General features: G+C 38.4%; 1 protein-coding gene across 4 annotated transcripts in view; it reads right to left on the bottom strand.

Annotated features, from left to right (window-relative positions):
• The window catches only part of PDGFD (platelet derived growth factor D), a 337251-nt gene that overhangs the window by 45828 nt on the left and 265855 nt on the right, over positions 1–25568 (bottom strand). For 3 of the 4 annotated variants that reach the window (XM_069080540.1, XM_069080538.1, XM_069080537.1), the window contains exon 4: positions 5015–5077. The exons of the other annotated variant lie outside the window; for it this stretch is intronic. In XM_069080540.1, the coding sequence (XP_068936641.1) occupies positions 5015–5077 (63 nt within the window). The remainder of the gene's footprint in view (positions 1–5014; positions 5078–25568) is intronic. 4 annotated transcript variants of the gene reach the window in all.

Genomic DNA, 25568 nt, shown 5'->3' with positions numbered 1-25568 from the left:
ATGCATTCAATCACTCTTTTGCAAATCTAAAGTTAAAGAAAACCTTTCAAAAAGTGAAACCATCCTTCCTTTCAACTTGTGGCCAATTACAGGAATATAGGCGTCCAGATGGAAATAACCAAGTCACTTGGCATCTTTTTTTCATAAGGTTAATTTGATAGTTAAACATAAAGCTTATTCAAAATTCTTATGTGTCTTTGTTTCTCTTAGGAACACACAAGGTACCAATGATGAACCAACATGCTGATACCTTGCTTTGCCCATCTTTAGCCCTCCAGATATCACCACTGACCCTGCTCATGGAGAAAGGGAAGAAGAGTACCATTTCTGGTGGGTTTTCAATTACTAAAGTGCTGCTTGAGCTAGTGCATATACATCTTATGAAAGTTTGTTGTTCAGTGAAGTCTATTTTCCCTCCCACAAGGCTAATTAGGAGTGGCATCAGCTCTTTTGGTAAGGGTGGAAAAATCACATAGGAAACTAATTAAAGGAAGAGTGTTGTGATTTGCTAATGATCATGACTATCATTAAAACATTTTCAGAAAAATATGGAGTGACTCCAAAGGACAAAGATAATATTGGCCACCTAAAACAGAGGAGGCTTTCTGGTACCAAATACATTCCTGCTAAGTTTCCAAAGGCTTCCTTCACTAACCCTTGTCCAATCCAGAGGCAAATGAACCATGGCTCCAATGGCTATGTAAAAATTTATGACCCATTAAAGAGAAATGGAGAGCATGGATCCTCATCTGAGTTTCAAATGTGCTCAAAGGAACTGCCAAGCCAATACAATCCCCCCAAGGACAAATAGTTCCTATCATTAAGGAGAAAGAACAGTATTAATTAAAATTAAATAAAAACTTGCCTACCTCAAAGAAAATTTGAATGACCTATGGGAGAAACATCATATATTACAAAGGGAGAGGGAGGAATTTCTATGTATACATTTATATTTTAATTAACATTTGTATCTTTTTATTTTCTAAGTTCCTTCAAGTAAGATGGGGGCTTCCATTGCCACCATTAGAAGACTTGGTTGGGGTGGCGGGAGGGAGGCATGATCACTAATGTGCAAATATTTGAAGGGATATTATGTATAGGAAGGACTAACCTTGTTCTATTGGGCACCAATGGACAGAACCAGGAGCAAAGAGTAGAAGTAAAAAAGAGGTAAATTTAGCATGATGTTAGGGGAAAAAATTCTGAACATTCAGAGCTGTCCAAAAGTGGTATGGAATGTTTAGAGAAGTGGTGTATAGCCTCTCCTTGGGAGTTTTCAAGCAGAGGCTAGATCACTGTGTTAGGATGGGTGGGACTAGACAGTGCCTGAGGTCACTTCCACCTCTCCATGATTCTGTGATCTGAAAAAGTAGAGGGTGAGGAAATGCTCGTTGAGTGGTGTTAGCTAATTATTTAGTCCAGACCTTAACTGGATAGAGGTAGCAGTGAATTTAAGCACTTTGGTCTGTATGTGACAGTATCATCATTATGTTATCATCATGCGGTTCCCCAGAAAGTAAAAACCGGTTTGTTCAAATGTGAGAGTGGCTATCCCCTGCCATGTGTTATTCTATGTGATTTGGAGTCCAGGTCTGAGATTCACTAGGAATAACTACACCCCTTTCTTTTTATTTATACCTCCATTCTAGCGGCTCCAAAGAGTTCTAACAATCTCTTTTCAGGGTTGTATAGCTTAAAGTAAAGTAAAGAATTAGCAGCCATTTCAAGAACTTTGGTTGAGTTAATCTGGATAATTGTAGAGTAACTACTTAATTTTTTATCTTTGGTTTAAATTAGTCCTGGATTACACACACCTAAGGAATAGTTCACTCTTTTAAGATCAGTGCTAACATTTTGCAGGTGATTATAATTCTGTAAGCAAGTTCTAGCATTTGTTTATTCTTCTCAGTAGCCATATTTGGAATTGTAATGTAGACATGGAAATTAGTCCAATGAGGTCTATAGAGTTATAGTGAAATGAAGGTTTAAGTGATTACCTAATTAATTGTGAGCCACATAAGTGGAATTCTGACAATTCAATATAATGCAAAAAAAAGAGCATTTAGTTAATTTGATTCCATATCATCTATATGTCTCCAATTAAGCAGATAATTTACAATTCTTCATTTAATCTTTTTTTGTGAAGTCTGAAGCACAGAAAATGCGATGACAACTGAACCAAAGTAGGTGCGAAGCCATATGTAGAAGCTTTGGAAATAATTTTAGAATTGTCACATTTTGGGGGGAGAAAATAAGGAAGGAAGGAAGAAAAAAAGGAAAGAATAAAATTTATTTCCTTTTGAAATATAAACAGATATCAAGCAACAAACTCAAAGAGACAGAAAAGCTTGTGATAATTTTTCAAAAAGTAAAAGCAGTATAAATTTTTGAGTTTGTTTATAAAGACTAACAGATAATGGCATGTCTGGGAGATGTTTCTCATAGTCAATAGCTAAGAGTGGCTCCCCATTCCAGAGGTGTATCTGATATCTTCTGGGACACAAGGCTGGGCTGCACAGTCCAACTGAAAACTAAATGTAAAATTCTTCCATAAGAATAAGCATCTATTGGGTTCTTCCTTAAAGTACTCTGTTTGCTCTAAATCAGCTTAGTATATTGATTTGTCAAATGAATTTTAAAGATATTTGAACTATTTTAAAACAAATTCTAAATACCCAAATCAATATGAATAAAAACAAAGTAAGACACATACCTATTGCTTTATTTTCAAGACCCCTACAACCAGGACCTTATTTCTAGGAATTAACTGTGCCCTCAAAAGAAAGGTTTTATGAAGAAAAGATGAGGGAATCTCCTTTGCCAGGATGGGACTGTATCTCAAACTGACATCCAGCTTAGCAGTGCTCACATTGGATACAGGTCTAGACAACTCCCAAACCTTCTGGAAGATATGGTTTTACTTTTATACACAGATTCCTGGGAAGATGAGGTGAATCCCTCCAGGGAACCTAGTTCTGTGTTTACTTCGAGAAGGTTCATTTAATGTTTAGAAAATTCTGTCCTTAGGAAGTAGGTCTAGCAGAGGTCTCTGAACTGTTAAGTATTAATAATCCCAGAGGCCCATACAGACCATCTAGACCTCATCTGAACAGCAAGTTAAATGGAAGGTCTCCCTGGTGTTGCAACTGGCCCAGTTCAAGTTCACTGTACTTCAACTTCACACCATCTCTAGGGTGCATCATTTCACTTTCTGCTCACTCTTGTTCCACTAGTCCCAGGACTTGGGATAATTCTAATGTATTTAACTTAGTTTCCTGCCTATGTAATTGTTAGCCTGCTTCCATCCCTTTAGAGCCCTCTGGAATCCACAGTTAGGGTCAGTTAATGTTCATCTGCATTTTCGGATCTATTTCAAGCTCTGGGGCCAAGTTGGACTTTATTGTTTTTCTTATTTTTCTTATTTATTTTTTCATTTATTTTTGTTCTTTGGAGGGCAATTGGGGTTAAGTGACTTGCCCAAGATCACACGGCTAGTTTTGTGTGTGTGTGTGTGTGTGTTAAGTGTCTGAGTCCGGATTTGAGCTCAGGTCCTCCTGACTCCAGGGCCGGTGCTCTATTCACTGTGCCACCTAGCCGCCCCCAAGGTGGACTTCAGATGATGAAAAATAATCTAGTCTATAGATTGAGAATTAAGCATCAAATCAGTCTTGTTATATTGGTCATACTCTGACTTCATCATCCAGTTTTAATAACTGGGTTCTTGTCTTGTTCCAACTATTTTTTACCAGACAAGCTCCCTGATACCATTCTTCAACAGCCTGACAGGTCACTCAGCAAATCACACCATTAGATCTTTAATGCAAACTACATTTATCTGGATTTCATCATTGTGGCTGTGACTGAGCTTTGTCTGAGTACACACCCAACCTTGGTGGAGACACTAAGGACACTCACTTCTGGGACTGACCCATTCTCCTGCCAACTGAACTCCAGGTCTAGCAGCCTGGTTTTGTGCTCCTATTGTGGTTTCTTGCTGAGTTTAGCCTGCCTAACTCGGCCTTCTGCCTAGCCCTGTACTACTATCTATATGGACACCAGACTCTCGGTTTCTATTTTCACAACAGAAAATTTCAGAATAGCAAAATCTAATTTCTCAAATTTGCTGTCATAAATTGTACTCAAGTGCCTATTCTGTGTTGACTGACCTAGAAGCTGCCCCAAGTAAATTAAAGGATCACAGCCTATGTCTTTCTAAAAACTTCTGCTGCATAAAGTATGGTGGGGAAGATCCTTTTGTCACCAAGTCACCTCTCATCAATTCCATACATGTCCAGCATCATGACCTGCCTAGGGCATCATTAGTCTTTGAATTTTTTTTAAATCAACTACTTTCAACTATTACAATTAAGGCTGTTTGGAGGCAAAAGTCTGTGCTTTCAGTACTGGACATTATAAAGAGACAAAAGATTAAGTGCTAAATTTGGAGAATGAGGAAAGTGGCATAATACCTATTACAACAGGGTAACATGTTATAATTGGATGCTATATGTTAAATTGTGTTCCATTTCTCTGTCAAATGAAAACATGCTTAATTTTCAATTAAGTTATACTACTACAAAAATTTGGATTTTTTTTAAGTCTAAGAAAAAAACCTTTTAATTACATAAAGGTTAAGAATTTTGCTTGGCTTTCTCTAAAACTTATTGCAAAATTTCCCATTTGAACATAGACCATATAATTTTGTATTTTGATATGTCTAGAGAGTTCTTTTGTTGGCAGGTTCTACTTTGAAACTGACAAATACTTTGCTATTGGCCATCACATGCTCTTACAAAGACTGTTAGCATTTCTTAAAACAATTCTGAAAAAAGAAAAAAAAAAAAGGCCCTGTTCACAAGCCAATGCAACTGGATTGATATGGGAGAATACATCCTGCTTCAAACTCTGGCTTTTGGTTAAACCAGGATTACTTCTTGCAGCTGAAGCTGTATGGGGATTGACCTTGGCTATTCCATCAATTTCTTACCCTGAAGCCCAGTAATGAAATACTTACTGAGAGGGAGCTTGTGACTGACTCCCAGTTGGTCTCTGAAGCTGCTGGGGGTTGGAAATCATCCTAGGAGGCAAAGAAACGCCCACATAAGTCAGTCAAGGCTATACTTAATTCATTCTATCATGTTTCAACACAATTCAATCTTTGGAAACTTCTTCCAATTAAGTAATAATAAGAGTAGAGATTTTTCATTCTTGTGTAACATTATCAGTTGCCTTTCAAAGATTTTCTCTAGGTCCCTTACAAGGGCAAAATTAGCAGGCAGACAGCCAAAGTACCAGTTAGTGCATCACACAGAACTGAATAATGCTTCTTATGGACAATTTGACCCCTCATGCCTCTTTGTTAATATCTTAAACAAGAAAATGCTGGACCCAATTGTATAAAGAGGTGCCAGCTGGAGACCAAATTGGACAAAGAATAAATTCAATAATGATTGTGGGGAGCAACACTGGAACCAAGAAGGCTGAAATACTCCAGCATATGATGAGCAATGAGGGTAAGAGGCAATGGTGTAAAAAAAAAGCAGTGGTATGGTAGTTGAGGGGCTTGTGTTCTATTCCTAGTTCTGCCATTATCTAGTCACAGGACTTTAGGTAAGTCATTATGTGACATTTAAATCAACAAGCTTTTATTTTGTTTCTACTATTTGCCAGGTACTCTGATAAGAACTGGGAGTACAAAGACAAAAAGAGAACTATCCCTGCCCCCAGGAGCTTATATTGCCACAAATCGTTCTAGAATTCAGGTTGTTTTTTTTTTAAATAATAAAGAGGCAAAGGGAGGGTGGACCTTATACTCCCTCAAATCTCTTCCAGTCTTTGATTATAAGAAATTGGTTGGAAGATCAGGGAGCAAAGGATAGAAAAGAAAGATGTTTTATAGTTATTTGTGATTATAAAAAGACATCTGACCAAGAAATATGTCTCCTTATGAGGCATACTTTTCTCAAGATGTGAGGGTTTTTATGGTAAGGTACTCTAATGCTAACCACTTTTTCGGTATCTACTGGTATCTGAAAGTTACCACTTCCACATGTCAAAAGTGGTTTATTGACTTCTTCCACAAAATCAATAACATGGTATTTCCCTCCTGCCTGATCAGGAAGTTAGAGGAATTCTGGAGAAATCCCATGAAAAGATAAGCAGTTTATTTACATAAATGATTAGCAGTATGGCATAACAGATAGAAAGCTCGTGTCAAAGCCAAGACCTATGTTGAAGTTCTACATCTGAGACATTTTGGCTGGGTAACCCTGAGCAAATCACTCAATCCTTCAGTGATCTGAAAAATTTCTCCATAATTTTCCAAGAAGATATCAATCTTCTTTGGTGGAGGAAGTGTTTATGCTGATGAAACCCCTGGTTCAATTAAAAAAAACTAATCACATGGTAAGTATTACCCTACTTCAGTAATTTGAAGATATTGTGAGAAGGTATATTTGTTAAGTGCTACAGGGGTTCCTGTATAAACAATCCCATGCCTGGAAAAGAGAAAAGGAGGGGGTTAAACTCATAATGCTCTCTGGAATTTTAAAAAAGTTGGATTCCGGTCAATCATTGTTCATTAATCACTGATGTGAACATTGTTATGTGCCCTCAGGAAATATTTATTCTTTTGAGGAATATAAATATGGTCTCTACCCTTAAGGAAGTTATAGTAGGTAAAGACAGGATACAAGATCACTGAATCAATCACTCAGCTAGCATTTATTAAGCTTCTCCCGTGTGCCAGGCGCATTAAGTGATAGGAATGCAAAGAAAGGCAAAACTAGGCCTTGCTCTAAAAGGATTCACTGATTAACAGGGAGGAAAAGGGGCGGCCAGGTGGCTCAGCGAGTAAGAGCCCCGGCCCCAGTGTTGGGACGACCTGGAGATCGAATCCCGGGCTCAGACACTCAGCACCACACCCAGAAATAACTGGCCGTGTAACCTTGAGCAAGTTACTTAACCCTGATTGCTTTAAAAAAAAAAAATTAAAAATTAAAAAAAAAAAAGAAAGTAAAAACAAGTTAGTGTTCTGGTACACCCCAGTCCCCATTTTCTCCATACTTTCATCATTTTAAGTCTCCTTTGGGAATGACATGAATCCTGTATGATCTCTTCCTATGGGAAGTGCACTTAAACTTTCCCAGGTAGAACTGTCTACTGTTTACCACACCTTAAAAGTCTGGTAAACAGTATTTTAATTACATTAGGAGATAAATCTGATAAGATGGTCTCATTCTTCTGGAGGTGGAAAGGATGAATTTTTGTGGTGTTATTATTTTTTCTTTGGACTTTATTGTGGCATGGAGAAGTTCCTAGGTTTTTTAAAATAAAGCACAAATTCTGCCAGTTTCTCCCATACTGGAAAGATTCTGAGTATTGGCCTTAGTGACAAGTATCTAAGCACCTGCCTACAGGGAATCTTATGGCCAGAGGGCTTACCACTAAGGAATGTATTTTCTTGGCTGTCTTGGTGGAGGGACTGTCTGTCTCTGAAGACAAAATCACAGTTGCTTGATGTATTGGAAGTGTCCGGCTGTAAATGTGTTGGCTTTAGAGTCAAGAAGCCCAGAGTCAGAATTCTGACTCAGATACTATACTATGTCCCAAAGCAAGTCACTTAACTGTACTTAGTCTCAGTCCCTTCATCTGTAAAATGGGGCTTACAATAGTACCTTCTTACAGGGTTATTGTGAATATCAAATGAGATGATATATGTAAACTGCTTTGTAAACTTTAAAGTGATATATGTTAGGTATCATCATCATCATATGATAACCATTTACCAATGACTCAAATGCAACACAGAGGATCATGTTTTACAAATTCCTACTGAATTCATTTTTGTTAAAATGATCTCCTATGTATGTATAATATGTTATCTATGACTACATATCTAAAAACATGGTACGATGAATGATTAAATAATAATGAAATCATCTTTGTTCTTAACATCTTGAAATTGACAACCAGCTTTAGGGTATTCTGTAAAAAATAATCCTTAGATATTTTGAGGCATAAGAATTTTTGAAATGGATCATGAGCTTTAACAAAGAAATGAGAAGCTACTTTTGATATCTTAAATATCAAACACTTGAAAGCAGAAATTCTTCATAAAATCAGTATACTTAAACTGACTGTGTAAGGAAGAGATATGGAGAGAAGAAGAAAATAATCTCTATCCAAATGATAGGAGCTAGTTTGAAGTGTTTTCTCAGTAGTTTTCTTTAATAAGTCAACATTCTCTCCCCCTTCCCCCATCTTTAAGATTAAAGGCAACCTTTCTGTTTTATTCTTCCCTCCTGCCAAAGTGTATGGTGCAGAACTGGAGGGGAGAGATGAGGATTCTCTGACATTCACATTCAGCTTTACTGGAAGCATGGAGACTTTACAACATGAAATTTAGACATTTTTAAAAGCAGTCATGAAAATAAACAGTGAGCCACCAGACCAGAACCAAATAGGAAACTTCTGAAGATAAACTTGGTTAGCTCTCCTTCTATCAATCTTTCTCTCCCGTGAGTCCCCCAATTCCCAAATCCAAACAAATCACCACCATCAAAAAGTCAATAAAATAACTAGTCTTACTTGCAAAGACAACCTAGGAGGATGTAATAAAAAAGGTATATGTGGCGGTTAGGTGGCACAATGGATAGGGTGTTGGGCCTGGAGTGAGGAAGACCTGAGTTCAAATCTGGTTTCAGTCTGTGTGACCTGGTCAAGCCACTTAACCTCTGTTTGCCTAATCCACTGGAGAAGGAAATGGCAAACCACTCCAGTATCTTTGCTAAAAAAAAACCCCACAGTCTGTTGCCAATCAGAATCAAGGGTTTCAGAAGAAAAATTCTGATTTGGAAAGTTACAGGTGGTTAAAAAGACTATAGGGCAGCTAGATAGCATAGAAGATAGAGCTTTGGGCTGGGAACCACGAAGACTCATCTTCCTGAGTTCAAAGCTGGCTTCAGACATTTATTAGCTGAGTGACTCTGGGCAAATCACTTAACCCTGTTTGCCTCAACTTCCTCATCTGTAAAATGAACATCCTCCTAGGTTGTCTTTGCAAGTAAGACTAGTTATTTTATTGACTTTTTGATGGTGGTGATTTGTTTGGATTTGGGAATTGGGGGACTCATGGGAGAGAAAGATTGATAGAAGGAGAGCTAACCAAGTTTATCTTCAGAAGTTTCCTATTTGGTTCTGATCTGGTGGCTCACTGTTTATTTTCATGACTGCTTTTAAAAATGTCTAAATTTAATGTTGTAAAGTCTCCATGCTTCCAGTAAAGCTGAATGTGAATGTCAGAGAATCCTCATCTCTCCCCTCCAATTCTGCAATATTGCTCAAGTGAGTTCTGCCCTCCTAAGTTTTCCTCTTTCCATTTTTCAACCAAATCCCTTGCCATTTCTTGCTTGCTAAAAGTCTATTCCAACATCCCACAGAGAAGAAAGTCAGTCAATCCTTATTGCTACATGCTAAAATCACAAATCACTCCATTATCTTTGCCAAGAAAATTCCAATGGGATCACAAAGAATTGGACATGACTGAATAACAAAATGTGAACCTTTTATAGTTCTGCCCCATTTAGGTAAACCTGAAAAATCATTATTGAAAACTGCTATAAGGCTATCTGAGAGGTTTCACATAGGATCATAAACTTAGCGCTAGAATAGTCTTTGGAGGACATGTAGTCTACTCCCTGTCCCATTTTACAGATGAAAAGCTGAGGTCCAGAAAAGGTAAGTGACTTCCCTAAGGTCATATAGGTGGTAAATAGCAGACCTGGAATCCAAACCCAGGTCCTCTGACTCCCAAACCAGCATTCCTTCCATTGTACTATGCTCCCCTCTTTTCTAAGGAATGACATAAACGGCTTGTAAAATCAGGTTTTGCCATTAGCTGGCAGGAGGATTCTGCAATATTGCTCAAGTGAGTTCTGCCCTCCTAAGTTTTCCTCTTTCCATTTTTCAACCAAATCCCTTGCCATTTCTTGCTTGCTAAAAGTCTATTCCAACATCCCACAGAGAAGAAAGTCAGTCAATCCTTATTGCTACAAGCTAACAAATGCACAGTGTGTCATCTTCAGGTGGGCAAGAGCACACATTAAATCACAGGAGCCTAGGGTGAGTGTCCAAGATTACTTCCCTTCACTCTCACTTGCTACTCAAGATGCACAACTAGAGTTCGACTTTTTGGAGATGGTTGACAGCAGCCAACATCCCAAACAGCTGAGATGATTAGGCACACCACCTGTTCCTCAGATCTCACTGCAAAAGGCCTCTTCACTTTTTTTCCCCCTGGATGATTATGCTGCATTTGAATAGATGAGCTATAAACTATTCATTGCTAGAGGGACATATTCCACCTTCACTTAGGGTAAAGCAGCTGCAGTCACTGTGTGTTTTCAAAGAACTTCCATCCAAATCATTTCTTAATTTATCAAAGGTGACTTCCCTTTTGACAAGTTTTAAAAGGTATCTGTAAAAGTATTTCCTCCCACCCCAAAACTCATTTTTATCCATATTGTTTTATCATAATTTTAAGAGGCAAAAATAAAAGTCTTTGTCCTAATTATATTTCTGCTTACCTATATCTTTATTTCTTGGGAATTTCAAGTAGCCCAAAAGCATTAGTTAGGATTAAGAAGAAAAAAATGTTTAATGATAATATTGTCAACATTCATTTGATTATTTAAGAAATATTTATGATGTATCTGCTATGTTCAAGCCACTTTATTCAGACAAATGGGTAGTTTGTTTTTTTAGAAAAATGCTTGGGGTCCATACCCTGGGAATGCTTATGGTAAACTGTGTTATAATGAGGTGCTTTTGGTGTTCAGTAACTAGATCTACTTGGATCAGGTCCAAGACATAATTACCTTATATAAAATCCTACTCCACTGCAGATAATGCCATAGTTTTCCAGTACATATACAGAGAGAAGAAATAAAAAAGGTGGGGGAGGAGAGGGTAACATTTAGGATCCAGCAAACACTGAAAACTTGCTGCCAACATATCCCCAGTAGTATTTCCCATGTTCATCACTAAACTGGCTCAGGTTCAAGCAACATGGATAAAAGCTTTGGCAGCAACATAACTGCTGTTGGCAAGCAGAGTAAACCCTAAAACACTATGGGTCCAAGAGCTGATCATTAATAAAGAAGATCACAGAACATTTTTCAAAACTATAGGTTAGAATGCCTGAGTGTATAAAATACAGCCCCCAGACCTCCAAGGAACTCTGAAAACAAAAAGCCCTGGCTCAGAGGCCAAAGGTTTCATTTCTTGTACTACTGTTCTCCTTTGTAGCCATGTGACCTCTAGCCATGTGCCAACCTCCCTGAGCCGTGGTTCCCCAATTTTTAATAGGTAACAGTGATATCTAATATTTTCCCTGCCTACTTCAAAGGATTAGAAGATCTTGAATTCAGAGATGGATGGAACTTAGAGAGAAGCCAGTAAGTCTATCTCCCTCACTTTACAGATGAGAACACTGAGGCATACTATTTGCTCAGAATCATATAGCAAGTATCTGAGGCAGGATTGGAAACGAGGGCTTCATGACTCTGGGTCTTGTGACTATTACACTATGTTGCTTTTTTTGTGAGAGGATGAGACAGTAAAAGGAGATAATATATATATATAAAACTTCTTTATGAACTATATGTAGGCAAGATGTCATTGCTCAATTTGAGAATCTGATTTAATTCAATTCAACAATAATATTAGAGATCTTCTATGAGGGCAGGGTATTAAGTAAAACTGTCATAAACAAAGACAGAGAATCGAAATAATCCTGTCCACAGGAAGCTTAGGTTATGCTGTGGGGATACAAGATGTGCCTCAAGTGTCTCTCCTCTGTGATCCATTCTCTAGTTATCAGAGTAATCTATCTAAAATGCAAATCTGACCATATTAAAAATTCTATTTCATTAATGCTGGTGGACTTCTATTAGCTCCATAACAAAATATAACACACCCTTTTGGACTTTTATAGCCTTTTATATTCAGTCCTGCTGCCCCTTCCCCCTGTCCTCCCCCATCCTTCATTCACCTTACTCCCCCTTCCTCATGCTCCCTATACTCTGATTTAGTGACACTGGCCTCCTTGCTGTTCCTCAAACATTTTCCACCTTCTTATTCTATGCATTTTCTTCTTTTAATTTTCCTTTTAATTTATGAAATAAAACGAGCATTTCTATAACACACTACAATAAAAAAGATGATTGCATAAGAAACTGCAAATCTACTATGCACAATTTGCTATTCCTTTCAAATATACAACACAATTATCATGCATTTTCACTGGCTATGCACAATGCCTGGAATTCTCTCCTTCCTCATCTCCATCTCCTGTCTTCCCTGAATTCCTTCAAGTCTGAGAAGTCTTTTGTAGCCTCCCCTGATGCTAGTATCTTCCCTCTGATTATCTTATTCCCTTCACTTTCAATCTGCTGTCCTGCCTAGTTTCAACTCCACAGGACACAGTGCCCCTCCCAGGATAACCTTGTCACTTCTCATCACCAGTGCTGCTAACTCTTCAGCCCCCTCTCCCCTCTGGTTGGAGGGATCAAGGGTGGAATACCACACTCCTCCCGATCTCCTCCTCCTCAATCATTGCTGTTATTCAGTTGTTTCAGTCATGTCCAACTCTTCATGACCCCATTTCTTGGCAAAGATACTGGAGTGGTTTGCCATTTACTTCTTCAGCTCCTTTTACAGATGAAGAAACTGAGGCAAACATGAAAAAGTGACTTGTCCATTGTCCCATAGTCTGCATCTAAGGTCATATCTGAACTCAAAAAGATAAACTTTCCTGAATCCAGACCTGGCACTCTATTCACTGTATCACCTAGATGCCTTTGTAGAGGGCAGAACTTGGAGTCTCAGATCATTCCAGTTTTCCTCTGTTGCCCTGCCTGGTTTTAACTCCATGGAACAAGATGCCCCTCTACACAAGGTACACACTATTGACCCCACCTCCTTTTGCCTTCCTGCCTCCTTGTGTGTGTTGCCTCACTCTTTAGACTGTAAGCTTCTTGATGAAGGGAATAGTCTTTTTATTTATTCTATCACCAATGCTTATGCATAGCACAGTGCCAGGCACATCATGCTTAATAAATACTTATTGAATTACAGCCGATTATCCTGTATCCATCTTGTTTGTACATAGTTGCTCCCATATTGTCTCCTCCATTAGACTGAGAGGTCCTTGAAAGCAGGGACTGTTTCTGCCTTTCTTTCCATTCCCAGAGCTTAGGATACTGCCTGGCATAAAGCAGGTACTTAATGAATCCTTCTTGCTCACATGACATTTTCACTGGATACTAACTTACTCCTATCAGGAATGACCCCTAAAAGTGTGACCAAAAATGACCTAGACATTCATTAATCTATGTTGCCTCTGAACATAATGTACATTTGTTAATGCTACCTAGGATGATCCCAGAGGCTGGATTTGGAAGGCTTACCAAAAACATTCAATAAATAGAGTGAGAATGCTACAGATGCTCAAGCAGAAAGGATGTAGCAGTTTACATCTGAGGGCCTCCAAGTGGTATATTATAATCATACCGAACCCAAACAAGCCTCATGCTTCCATATGATTCAAGGAAGATCTAGAAACTTTTATTTCTTGCTTTTATTCCCCCTCACAACAATTTTAGGATTTTCTTTTCATCTAAGCCTAAAATAATACACCCTACTTGGGCAGAAAGTACTTCAGATTTTTTTCAAAGTAGCTTCATATTTATAACCTCATTTATTCTTACAAGTACTGAGAGATGTAACATATAGCAGATAGAGAAGAAAGAAGCGTAACTCAAACAGAAAACTTCATGAATTTGAAAATGGTAACTTTCACTGCCATCATGCAGAACTTCAAGAGAGGGAGGGTCTCCTCTTTATGGTGTTAGGGACAAAACCCTTCACTTTCCCTTCCCTTCAGCATCTGTCTATAGTGAATATCCAGAACTAGGCATCTAGCCAACCTTTTTATTTTTTTTAAGTTGGGGGATCTTCAGGTACAAAACATCTACCTATCATCAAATCACAGGTACCCTGTATAGTATGGAACATATCTCTTTCCCCATCTAGCCAAGGCTTCTTGGTTTCTCTTAGATTAAACTTGTGTCTATCTTCAGGCCACACTACTTTGAACTTAAAACACTGCATTGAGAATTTTCTTATCTTACAGGTGAAGTCCAAGGAGGTGAAAAAAGAAATCGCAAAATATCATAATTCTAGAATTTGAAGGGAGCTCAAGGAATCTCTACCTAATTTTTTGAGATAGATTCTGCAAATATCTAGGGAAGCCACCAACCTGCCTCTGTTTGGGTATCTCCAGTGATAGGGAATTATTTTGAGCAGAAATCTAGTTCTTCCATTCATTGTCCCTAGTTTCATCCTCCAGAGCTAAGAAAAACAATTATAAATCCTTTTCCTGATGACAACCCTTTAAATACTTGAAGAGAGTCATCATGTCCTCCCTTGCTCTAAACATTACCATTTCCTCTAACCAGCAGACATATTGCATGAACTTGTTCCCTCACCATCTTGGTTACATTCCCCTTAATTCTCTCTAACTAATCCATGTCCTTTCTAAAATGTGGTATAAAGATAGAGCTGACCACAAGATTCCAAGGCAAAATAAAACAGATTTATACCCTCTCTCTTTCTGGATGTTATCCATCTATAAATGAAACCTGAGAGCACATCAGTTTTCTTGATAGTTACATCATATTACTTGACTCACGGTGAGCTTATATAGTCAAAGGTTTTTTTCTTTTTTTTCATATTAACTATCATCAGCTCATAGCTCTTTGCATTCTGTACTTATGGAGACTTTTTTTGTTTGTTTTACTCCAAATGTATGACTTTATTGCTATTACATTTCATCATACTAGATTTGACTGTCAAGATATTTTTTGATCTTGGTTCTATCATTTAATATAGTAGCTACTTTTGTTGACTTTATATTATCTGTGGACTTGATAAATATGACATCTCTGCCTTCATTCAAGGCATTAGTAAAAACACTGAAAAGAATAAGACAAAGAATACAGTTTTGGTGTTCCAGTAGAGACCTCTCTTGAGGAGTCAGTCAGTCAATATTTATTAAGCACCTATTATGTGCTAGGCACTATGCTATTGGGGATATAAGAAAGGCAAAAACAGTCACTAATCTCAAGGACCTCAGAGTTTAATGATGGAAGCAACATCCAAACACCTATGTAAAACATAAACTACATACAGGATGAATTGGAAATAATCAACCAAGGTAAGGGACTAGTATTAGGAGGGGTCAGGAAAGGCTTTCCATAGAAGGTTAAGATTTTAGCTAGAACTTTATAGAAACCAGAAGACAGGAGGGAGAGATAAGGAGGGAGAGAATTCCAGGCATAGAAGACAACCAGTAAAAATGCCAAGAGTCAGGAGATGGGGTGTCTTGTTTGAAGAATGGCAAGGAGGTCAATGTTACTGGATGGCAGAGGACGTGGGTGTGTGGTTTAAGGCAAAAAAAAGACTAGAAAGGTAGGAATATGCCAGGTTATGAATAACTTTGAACTTTAACAGAGAATTTTATATTTGATCCTGTAGCTGATAGAAGGCACTGGAGTTTGTTGAATAAAGCCAGGAGGGTGGTTAGATTTGTACTTTATGGAGATCACTTTGACAGCTGAGTGGAAGAACTGGAGTTGAAATTGCCACAGTCTGCGTAAGAAGTGATAAAGGTCTGTACCAGGCTGGTGGCAACATCAGAGGGGAAAGGGGAAAGATGTTGATTCAACATGTTAAACTCGGTAAGTCCAAAATCGAACTAATTTTGTTCCCCTCCCCCCAATCCTTTCAAATTTCCTTATAACCATTGAGGAATTATTATTAATAACCAATGATTTGGGAAGATCCAGAATTACCCCTTTTTTCTAACATCCTGACTTTAAAAATTCAGTCACTCTAAGAACATTACTGATAATGAGATTGGATTCAGACCCCACCCATATGGGGAAGCCATAGTACTCTACTCAGGTTTGGGTGGGGATGAATTCTTTAAATAGCTTGTCCAAGGCTGGGGGTAACTTCTAAGTTACATATGTAATAAGGTACATATGTCATATAATGACATAATCAAAGTTCAAATCTAGTCCTCCATTGTAATATTTATTCTCTTGTTAATTGTTAACCAATCAGAGCTGATTGCCACCCTCAGGAATACCCCTTTTCCAATGGGTATATAAGCTGTGAGCCTGCCACCTTGGCTGTCTTTGGACTAAGAGAGACTGCCAAATGACCATCTTTTTATTAATAAGCATGCTGGCATAATTAATGATGGTTAAATTACCCAGAAATTGTCTCCCAAAGCTTTTAAAATGCTCCACTGTCATGGGCACCACCATCCTCCTAGTCACCAAGGGTTAAAATTTAGGAATCGTCTTTGACTTCTTTCTTCTTATCCCCTATCCCTATATCCAATGTGTTGTCAGAGAATGTCAGTTGATTTTAGAGACCATCAATTGATCACAGAGACTGTGAATTGATCCATAGGGAATGCTTCACATTCTACCCAATCTAACATCCAGACCAGTTTCACAGTAGACCTCTAGAATTCATGCCCTCTACCCCTGGGAAAATTAATTCATTTAGCTTTGAAACTCCTCATTTGGGACACAGCAGTCTTGATTGGTGCCTGAGTGAGTACAAACTTACCAAGCCCAATATATGTCCCAAATCAGACCTATCCACCAATATCATCTTGGTATCTGCCACATCACCTTGTATGAGTACCTGACCCTTCTCCCACTTCTTTGATCTCTTTCATTGGGCACAGTAATCAAATCCATACTATTACTGCTTCTGGAAAAGATTGTGTCATTTGACTGCCCTATGGATCAACTAACCAGAACTATGACCTCTCAAATAAAAATCCTTTCCCTAACCTTGAAGGCAAAGAAAATCTTCACCCCCCCCCCCCCTTTATTGCATTTGTACATCTCCAGGACTCAGTCCAATATATGGTACGTAAGTGTTTTCTCATTCATTCAGTCACTCATAAAAATATGTTGACTCATTGTCATTGCCATTTCTCTCCCTTCCTCCCTTCCTTCCTTTTGTATGGGACAGGTAAAAGTGTGGTTTCTCAGAGACTATCTGTAAAGTAAGTAAGTCCTTAGGCCTTAGGCCTAAGTTTCCATTTTTCTAGAAATTATGTGACTTTGAAACTTTAGAAGTCTTCCCATATAGTTGCTCTATTCTAGTCAGCCCTTTTTACCCAGCTTACCATAAAAGAGTTAAGTTTCTACAGAACTGCAAGAATTGCTGAACAAGACTGTTGATAAGGAGGACCAGGCAATAACCTTGGGAAGTTGAGGCAGTAGCCTTGAGAAAAAGCTCAGACCCTGGTTCCCAGACTAAAACTCCTAGATAATACTAAAAATAATGAAGAATGGAAAGGAGCTGGCAGCAGCAGGTGGATTTGACCAATCAAGGAACAGACAGTAGCCTTTGGGCACTCAAGTCCTGATAAGAATGTGTCTAGGGTAAGACTGAAGGTGGTTCAGTATTCTAAGATTGTTACTGCACCTGCATAATGAACTTCATGTAATATGTATATTATCCAACAAGATTAGAACCTCATTAGTAATAATCATGTTAATGTTTGTAACCCTTTTCTTATTTAACCCAGCTTTAGCTTCTGTACTGCCTCCTCTCCTGGGCATTGTTCCAGTGACTGGACTGCCGGCTTCTCACGATATTCTAATAAAACTTCCTATCTTTACTTTGAGGCCTCCGAGTAGTCAGTTTGGGTTAGGGTCTTTGTACCCCACATCCTCCCTCCCTCCCTCCCTCCTTTCTTCCCTCCTTCCTTCCTTCCCTCCTTCCTTCCTTCCTTCCTTCGCAATTGGAGTTAAGTAACTTGCCCAGGGTCATATACCTTAGTAAGTATCTGAAGTCAAATTTGAACTCAGGTCCTCCTGACTCTAGGGCTGATACTCTACCTCTCATGCCACCTAAATGCTTCTACCATTTCCCTTTTTAATGAAGTGTTCACAAATGCCTGAAAGTATCTGTGAGTTTTGTCATTGGAGTCAGAAAGCCTGGGTTTGTGATCCAATTGATCTACTATCTTACTACAGGAAAAGTATGTAACTTATACAAAACTTTTTCTTCATCCAGGTAAATGGGGCTAAAAATACATATTCTGTCTTTCTCGCAGAGGAGTGAGACCACAGAATCTCAGAGTTAGAAAGCATTTAAATTTTTTTTTTAAATTTCTATTTATTTTTCTTACCAACCTATACCTTCTTTCCCTTTTGGAAATCCAGGGCCATATTTGATGGCTTTTTGTCTTTTGATTTTTTTTTCTCTTTTTTGATTGATATTTTTTCAACAAATGAAGTTCTATTTTCTGTCTTTCACCCTTTTCCCTCCCACTGAGAAACCAAGAAAAACAAAACCCCTGTTACAAGCATGTCTTATCAATCAAAAACAATTCCTGCTTTAGCTATGTCCAAAACAAAAAAAAAAGGTTTCTCAATTTGCATTCTGAGTTCATCACCTTTGTATTGGTATGTGCAGCATGTTTCATCATGAATCTTCAGGAATTGTGGTTGGTCATTGCTTTGATTATAGTTCTTAAGTCTTTCAAAGTTGTCTTTACACTATTGTGGTCATTATATAAACTTCATCATAGTTCTGCTCATGTCACCCTGCAGAAGTTCATACAATCTTCTTGCATTTCTATGAAACTATCTACTTCATGATGTCTTACAGTACAATAGTATTCTATCACATTCATATGCTTTAATTTGTTTCAGCATTTTGCAATTTATGTTATTCTCTTATTGTTCAATATTTCTTGATAACAGCTCAATAGTCACAACTCCAAGTTCTTGTAGTATCTTGGGATGTTACTCATTCATATATAGTTACCTGAACTCATTTATTTTTTATTGTTGTTGTTGTTAACAGTTCCTCACTGTAATGGTAATGGGAATTTGAAGTTCTTCCCTGCCCCTTAATATGCCTAAGAGAATTTGAAGATCTTCCCTACCCCTTGATAGGTCCAATGCAATCACACAGAGTCAGTGATGGGAAGAGTTTGCTGAAAGGGTGCTGCAGGAAGGGTGGTGCAGAGCTAAGAGAAAGCTGGGAGTCAAAGCAATTAGAATGGAAGGAGAGAGGGTACAGGCAAGGAGACAACTAGACTTGTGAGTGTTTGTTTGTGATAAGGCTTTGGGATGGTGTTGCTCTCTGTAGTGTTGTAGTATATAGATTGCTTTGTTGCTATGATGAATTTGGTTGTCTGGTGTTGGGATTTGGCTTTCTGGTGTATAAATAAATGTTTTGCTTCTGTTTTCTATATAGAGAGTCTGTTATATTTGGATATTCAGACTTATGCTGGGATATTCATAGTTGGCATCAGTGCTGTGAATATTGTGTTAGTGCTACAGTCACCTAGAGTTTCAAAAACTTGGCTAATTATTTATTCAATTTCATCTACTCTACTTCATCTTCTTAGCAATGAAAACAGAGGAAAAACTTTTTGAGAGATAGATAAACAAAAACAAGAAGGAATAGAGACAAGGAGACAGAAAGAGATAGGGAGAGACAGAGATATAGAGCCGGAAAGAATGACAGAGAGGGAGGGAAAAAAAATAGGTAGTATATAGAAAGAAGTTGGAACTTGAACAATGTCATAAAGTTGGTTAGTAGAATACAATTTTTTGTTGCCTACTTTTTTCCTACTAGACCTCTAGACTGTATGATGGGCTCATCAATTTTGAGCTGGAAGGGACCTTAGAGGCCATCTTGTGAAACATTCTCATTTTACTGATGAGAAAACTGATGCATAGTGAAGTAACATGATTTTCTCAAGGTTACACAAGTAGTAAATAGCAGAGCTGAAATTTGATTCATGGTCTCTGACATCAGTCAGAATTCTTTCCACTATACCATATGGACATTAGTGATCATCTATCCAATACAAATTTACATTTATAAGAAGATGAATTTTTATTAGCCATACATGAAATGGTTTCTGTCTGTAGAAAAGGGATATACCAGATATAAGAACAGACAGTTCATCCCACAGCATCCTATCCCTAACCCTGTCTCTTAGTAATAATTCAATTTTACAGCTGTCTATATTTTATGGCTTATAAAAGACTTTAAGATACACGACCCTATCCTGGCCATATTACATCTGGCACACTGGGTTCAGTTCTGGGTGCCACATTTTAGGAAGTTCACTGATAGAAATGGATAATATTCAAAGGAAGGCAAATAAGATAATGAAGGAAATCAAGTTCATGTTATTTGAGAATCTGTTAAAGGAATTGTAGCTATTGAAAAGAGTGGTGTGTGTGAAGGGGTTGGGAGTGGTGCTGATGATGGAGGGCTATGATGGAGGGATTATCACAGTAGAAAAGGCATTAGATTTGTTCTGTTTAACCCTAAAGATAATGTTTAGGAGGTGTGGGTAGAAGTGGCAGAGAAGCAAATTTAGTTTTGACAGAAAGGAACAAAAGCAGGGGAGAGGGAGAAAACAGGGGGAAGAAATACAACCTTCTTAAAAATTAATACATAAAAGGTATGATGGGTATCCTCAGGAGGAAGTGGGTTTCTTTCTCAGTAGAGATCTTTAAGCAAAGGCCAGATGAATCAGTGGGGCAGGTAGGTGGCACAGTGGATAGAGTGCCAGGCCTGGAGTCAGGAAAATGGAGTTCAAATTTGACCTCTGGCACTTACTAGCTGTGTGACCCTGGGAAAATCACATAATGTTGTTTGCCTCAGCTTCCTCATCTGTAAAATAAGCTGGAGAAGGCAATGGCAAACTGCTCCAGTATCACTGCCAAGAAAACCCCAAATGGGGTCATGTAGAGTTGGATATGACTGAAGAACAACAACATTAGAGTCACTTCTCAAGTATATTACAGAAGGCATTGCTAATTCAGGTTCAGTTGGAGTAGACGGCCTCTGAAATCTCTCGCAATCCTGCAATCTATGACCTTGTTTATTCTTTATGAAAAAAGCAGATAGAACAAGTACCTTATTTAAAGATGAGGAACCTGAGTTTCAGAGAGGTCAGATGACTATTATGACACACAACTTCTAAAACAAGGGTGAGAGAGGCTACGTGACTTACCCAGGATCATACAGCTAATAAAAGTCAACAAGAGAACTGGAACTTGGGTCTTCCTGACTCCAGACCCAGCATTCCATTCCCTTCCCTACCTAATTGACTTAAGTTTGTGTTTCTTCCCTCAGGCTTTTCTAGTCTACTCAGCTGGTGGCCACGTGTGAAGTATAATATATGGAAATATAGCTATAGACACACACATACACATGTGTATACACATATACATATATACATACACACATATATATATGTGTATACACATACACATATACATAAACACACACATACATGCCATACAATCTTATTCCCTGATACTTCTAATAGATAAGAGAAGGAAAGATATGTTCTAAGTCCTGAAGTAATATGACCAAAACTTGGGGATGGCTAGAGAATTAGTTCTATTACTCTATAAAGGGTATAGGAAACAGGAGAAAACAAAAGTAATCCCCATGGAAGATATGGAAAAGAGAACAGTGTCACTGGTTTAGAGTGGGAGTATAAAGCGTTCTCACTTTGAGTGCCTGAAGACTTAACCCTATTTAGCTCAGGTTGCTAATTCTTGGGTTTTGGGCTATGAAGAGACCAGGAAATTTCAAGACTGTACTAAGCAGATCTTCACTCAAGCCCTACTTTGATACCTCATCAAGGGATGGAAATGACCTTGGGTTCTTCAAGACCTTGATAGTAGAGCACAAACTCTGGCAGACTCTACCAAGCTGAGAGGGCTTTGATCATGAGCTTAGATGGACTATTTCTGTTGTCCAAGGATCAGCTTGTCTAAATTCACAGAAGTTTCCTCATTAGATTAGTTGCAGATTGATGCATCTTTCACCCCTGGAATGTCTGAAAGCCCCTGTGCTTAGTTATAGAGAGATTGCTATCTACATTGATGGAAGGGCTATCCACAGCTCTGAATATTCAGAATCTTGAAGTGTTAGCCTAATACACTGATATCAGCAAAATTGTAATGAAATGTTCAGCTTTAATTATAGAGATCACTGAAATGGAATCCAATTGTTCCATAAGAAATGAGGGAAACGACCCTTTCAAAACACCCAGGAAGACTTATATGAATTGATACAGAGTGAACAGAAGACTAAGAAGAACAATTTATACTGTAATGTCAATGTTATAAAAATGAAAAATTTTGAAAAACTTAAGGTTTCTAATCAATGAATGATTAACCATGATTCCAGAGGACCAGTAAAGAAGAATGCTGCCCACTGAAGTATAAGGAGGTGATAGATTACATGCACAGTAAGAAATTATTTTTGGTTGTGACTACTTTCACTTGACTGTGCTATGTGATACAGGGGTCCTGTATTTCTTTGTTTCAGTGGATGCAGGCAGGTGGGAGGGGAAATCAGTGCTTGGTAACTGAAATAAAATATAGTAAAAAATTTAAAAGAGATATATCACCTTCAATTAACATGTTACCGCATCTTACTCCTCCCCCTGCACCCCAATCACCCAAGGCACAAAACAATTTAATAGGGGAAAAATTCCACTGTGGGTGTTATTTGGAAAACATCAATTATCCTCTAAATATTTAAATAAGAATGGAGGTTAGATTCCATTTTAATCATTCTACTTTCACTTGACTACTAGCATTCTCATCAAGGCAGCTAGATAGTAGTACAGTGTATAGATTGCTGGACTTGGAATCAGGGAGACACACATTCAATTCCTATCTCATATGCTTACTAGCTATGTGACCCTGAGCAAGTCACTTAACCACTGTTTGCTTCAGTTTCCTCATCTGTAAAATGGAGATAATCACAGCTCCTTACCCCACAAGGTTGATGTGATGATCAAATGATACAATGTTTGTAAAGTTCTTTGCACACCTTAAAAGACAAAACCCCCTAATTATAATATAAATATTTAAGAATGGCTTAATGAAGAGGCGGTGCAGTATGGTGGATAGAGAGTTTGCCTTGGAGTAAGAAAAACCAAGGTTTAAGCCCTGCCTCTCACACATAAAAGATGTGTGACTCTGGGCAAGTCACCTGAACCCGAGACAATGTTCAAAGATAATATGCAGCATTCCATTGCAATATAAGTTTTTCTTAGGGAAGAGATTGTTTAACTTCCTTATATTTGTATCCCTAGTTTTTAGAACAGTGTTTTAGTAAATCCTTAATAAAGTAAATCTTGTAAATCTGTTCTATTAAATCCTTAATAAATTATCCATGTATCTCTCTATCTATCTTTCTCTATCTGTATTTGGTAGGATGAGTTTTTTCACCTGGAATTCCTTATATCAAATGAAATCAGAAGTTTGGACCAAAAGAAAAATGGTAATAATGAGAAAGGGAACACGCTGTGATAAAGACAGGGCTGGAGTCAGGAAGCCTAGGTACGAATTTCCCTAAAATATTTACTGGTTGTGTGATCCTAGGAAGGTCACTTATCCTCTTTTACTTCAATTTTATTTGTAAAATGGATCTAGTACTAGCATCTGTTGGGGGAAGGCATGTTATATGCATCAAATACGACAATGTATATAAAGCACTTTGCAAACCTTAAAGTGAGGTAAGGGTAAGCTCTCTAGAAGATGCCTTGGTAAAACAGACTTTGTAAAACTAACTCCTCCTTCCAGATTCTTATTTGTTGATTTTTGGGAAAGGTAGCACAGAAACAAAACTTTTCCAAACCTTCACTCATATGCTAAATTTTCTAAAGTAATAACTTTCAGGAACCCTCTGAATAGCAGGTTCATATGTAGCATATATTCTATCCTTTCATCTATCTGAGTTAGATGAGCAGATATTTGCCACTATTGATGAAGGGATGCTTAGGGGTAGGGATGTGAGTATCAGAACTCAAAGTTTTATGTGTCCTGTGAGAAGAAAACAATGATACAAAGGTATGTGGATAATATCGGCAGTGAGGGTTTGTGGGTGCGGAGGGGTAGGGGACCCGCTAGAGCTTATGGTTCACCTCACTACACGGACCTGCTTGGAAATACTGACCTTAGGAGTGTGAATGTTAATGCCAAACTGACTATCCTTGAAAGGGCTTGGGTGAACTTCTGTCATGTTGATTGACAGGTTTAGAAGAAGTCTCAGCATCTGCCCTGAGCAAAATGGAAAACACTGACACTTCAACAGCCCCTTGATATACAGGTTAAAAAAAGATCCCCTGCACTTCAGAGGGAAGCTAAGGCAGTGACAGCCCAGGCAGCACATCTCAGGCTTTCTCCCAGCAGTCAGTTCAGGAAAGGTGACAGTATTGAGTGTTACTGTCATTAAGGCTTAGTCACTAGGGGTGGAAGTAGGGGAGGGGGAGGAAAGAGTAGGGTGGGTGGGTTGGTGGGGGTGAAGGGGAAAAGAGAGGGGGCAGGAGCAGAGGGAGAGGGAGAAAAGACTCCCAATTTTAAGGTGAGGAGCTTTTTATCTTTTATATTTTAAGTATAACTATATGTTGACTTTGTAATCAGGGAGCTAAAACAAGGTCAAGTCAATTCAATAAGAATTTATTAATTGTGCCTACATTCAAGGCAGGGAAGTTAGGGGGCACAGTAGGTGGAATGCAAGGCCTAGAGTCAGGAAGATTGAATTCACATTGGACATCAGGCACTTACTTGATGTGTGACTGTTATGGAAATGGGAATCTGAAGATCTTCCCTGCTTCTTGTCCCCTTGATAGGCTTAAGTGACTCTGAGAACCCTCCCTGATTGAAAATATATTCTGGGAACGGCCAGGTAGCACAGCGAGTAAGAGCACCGGCTTCAGTATCGGGATGACCTGGATCAAATCTGGGCTCAGATACTCATCACCACACCCAGAAATAACTGGCCGTGTAACCTTGAGCAAGTTACTTAACCCTGATTGCTTAAAAAAAAAAAAGAAAAGAAAATATACTCTGCCCCCTGAATAGGCTGAATGTGATCACATGGAGCTTGTGGCAGGAGGCTTGTTTTTCAGGACCACCTACACCTTATTATTTTGTGATTGGGCAGTGGGTCAAGAGGGCTGTGACATTCTCTGACCCAGGAGAAGGCTATATATACCCTGATGTGAAGTTTTGCTTCGGGACTCACTTGGGCAGCCGTTTAGCCCCCCGGCTTTGAAAACCCAGATGTTGGTGCTTCCCTCTCTGGTGACTAGGTATGGATGTGATGGTCTGACAGCTGGAAGCCCTGTCTGCTGACCTGTTTCTCTGTATTTTCTGTCTTCTGAATTTTGTTATTTTCTGTTGGAACTTGTTTGTATTCTCTGAAGTTCAGGGTGCAGACTTTTTCCCCTTAACTAGGTAAATGATACATGTTTGATTAAAAAATTAATAACCCATTAATTATTAACCCATTTTGAGTTGCTTTTCTTTAGAAAAGCAGATCTAAGAACCTGTGCTAGCAGCCATCCTGGGTATGCTAGGGTGCTTACTGCTACGGTGACCCCGGGCAAGTCATTGTATTGGTCTTTGTCT

The sequence above is a fragment of the Petaurus breviceps genome, unplaced genomic scaffold, assembly GCF_028583685.1.
Source record: "Petaurus breviceps papuanus isolate PSGF00001 unplaced genomic scaffold, PetGlider_PUasm1.0 91133, whole genome shotgun sequence".
Taxonomy (NCBI): domain Eukaryota; kingdom Metazoa; phylum Chordata; class Mammalia; order Diprotodontia; family Petauridae; genus Petaurus; species Petaurus breviceps.
The sequence above is the reverse complement of the archived record's forward strand: the minus strand, read 5'-3'. Positions and strand labels throughout refer to the sequence as shown.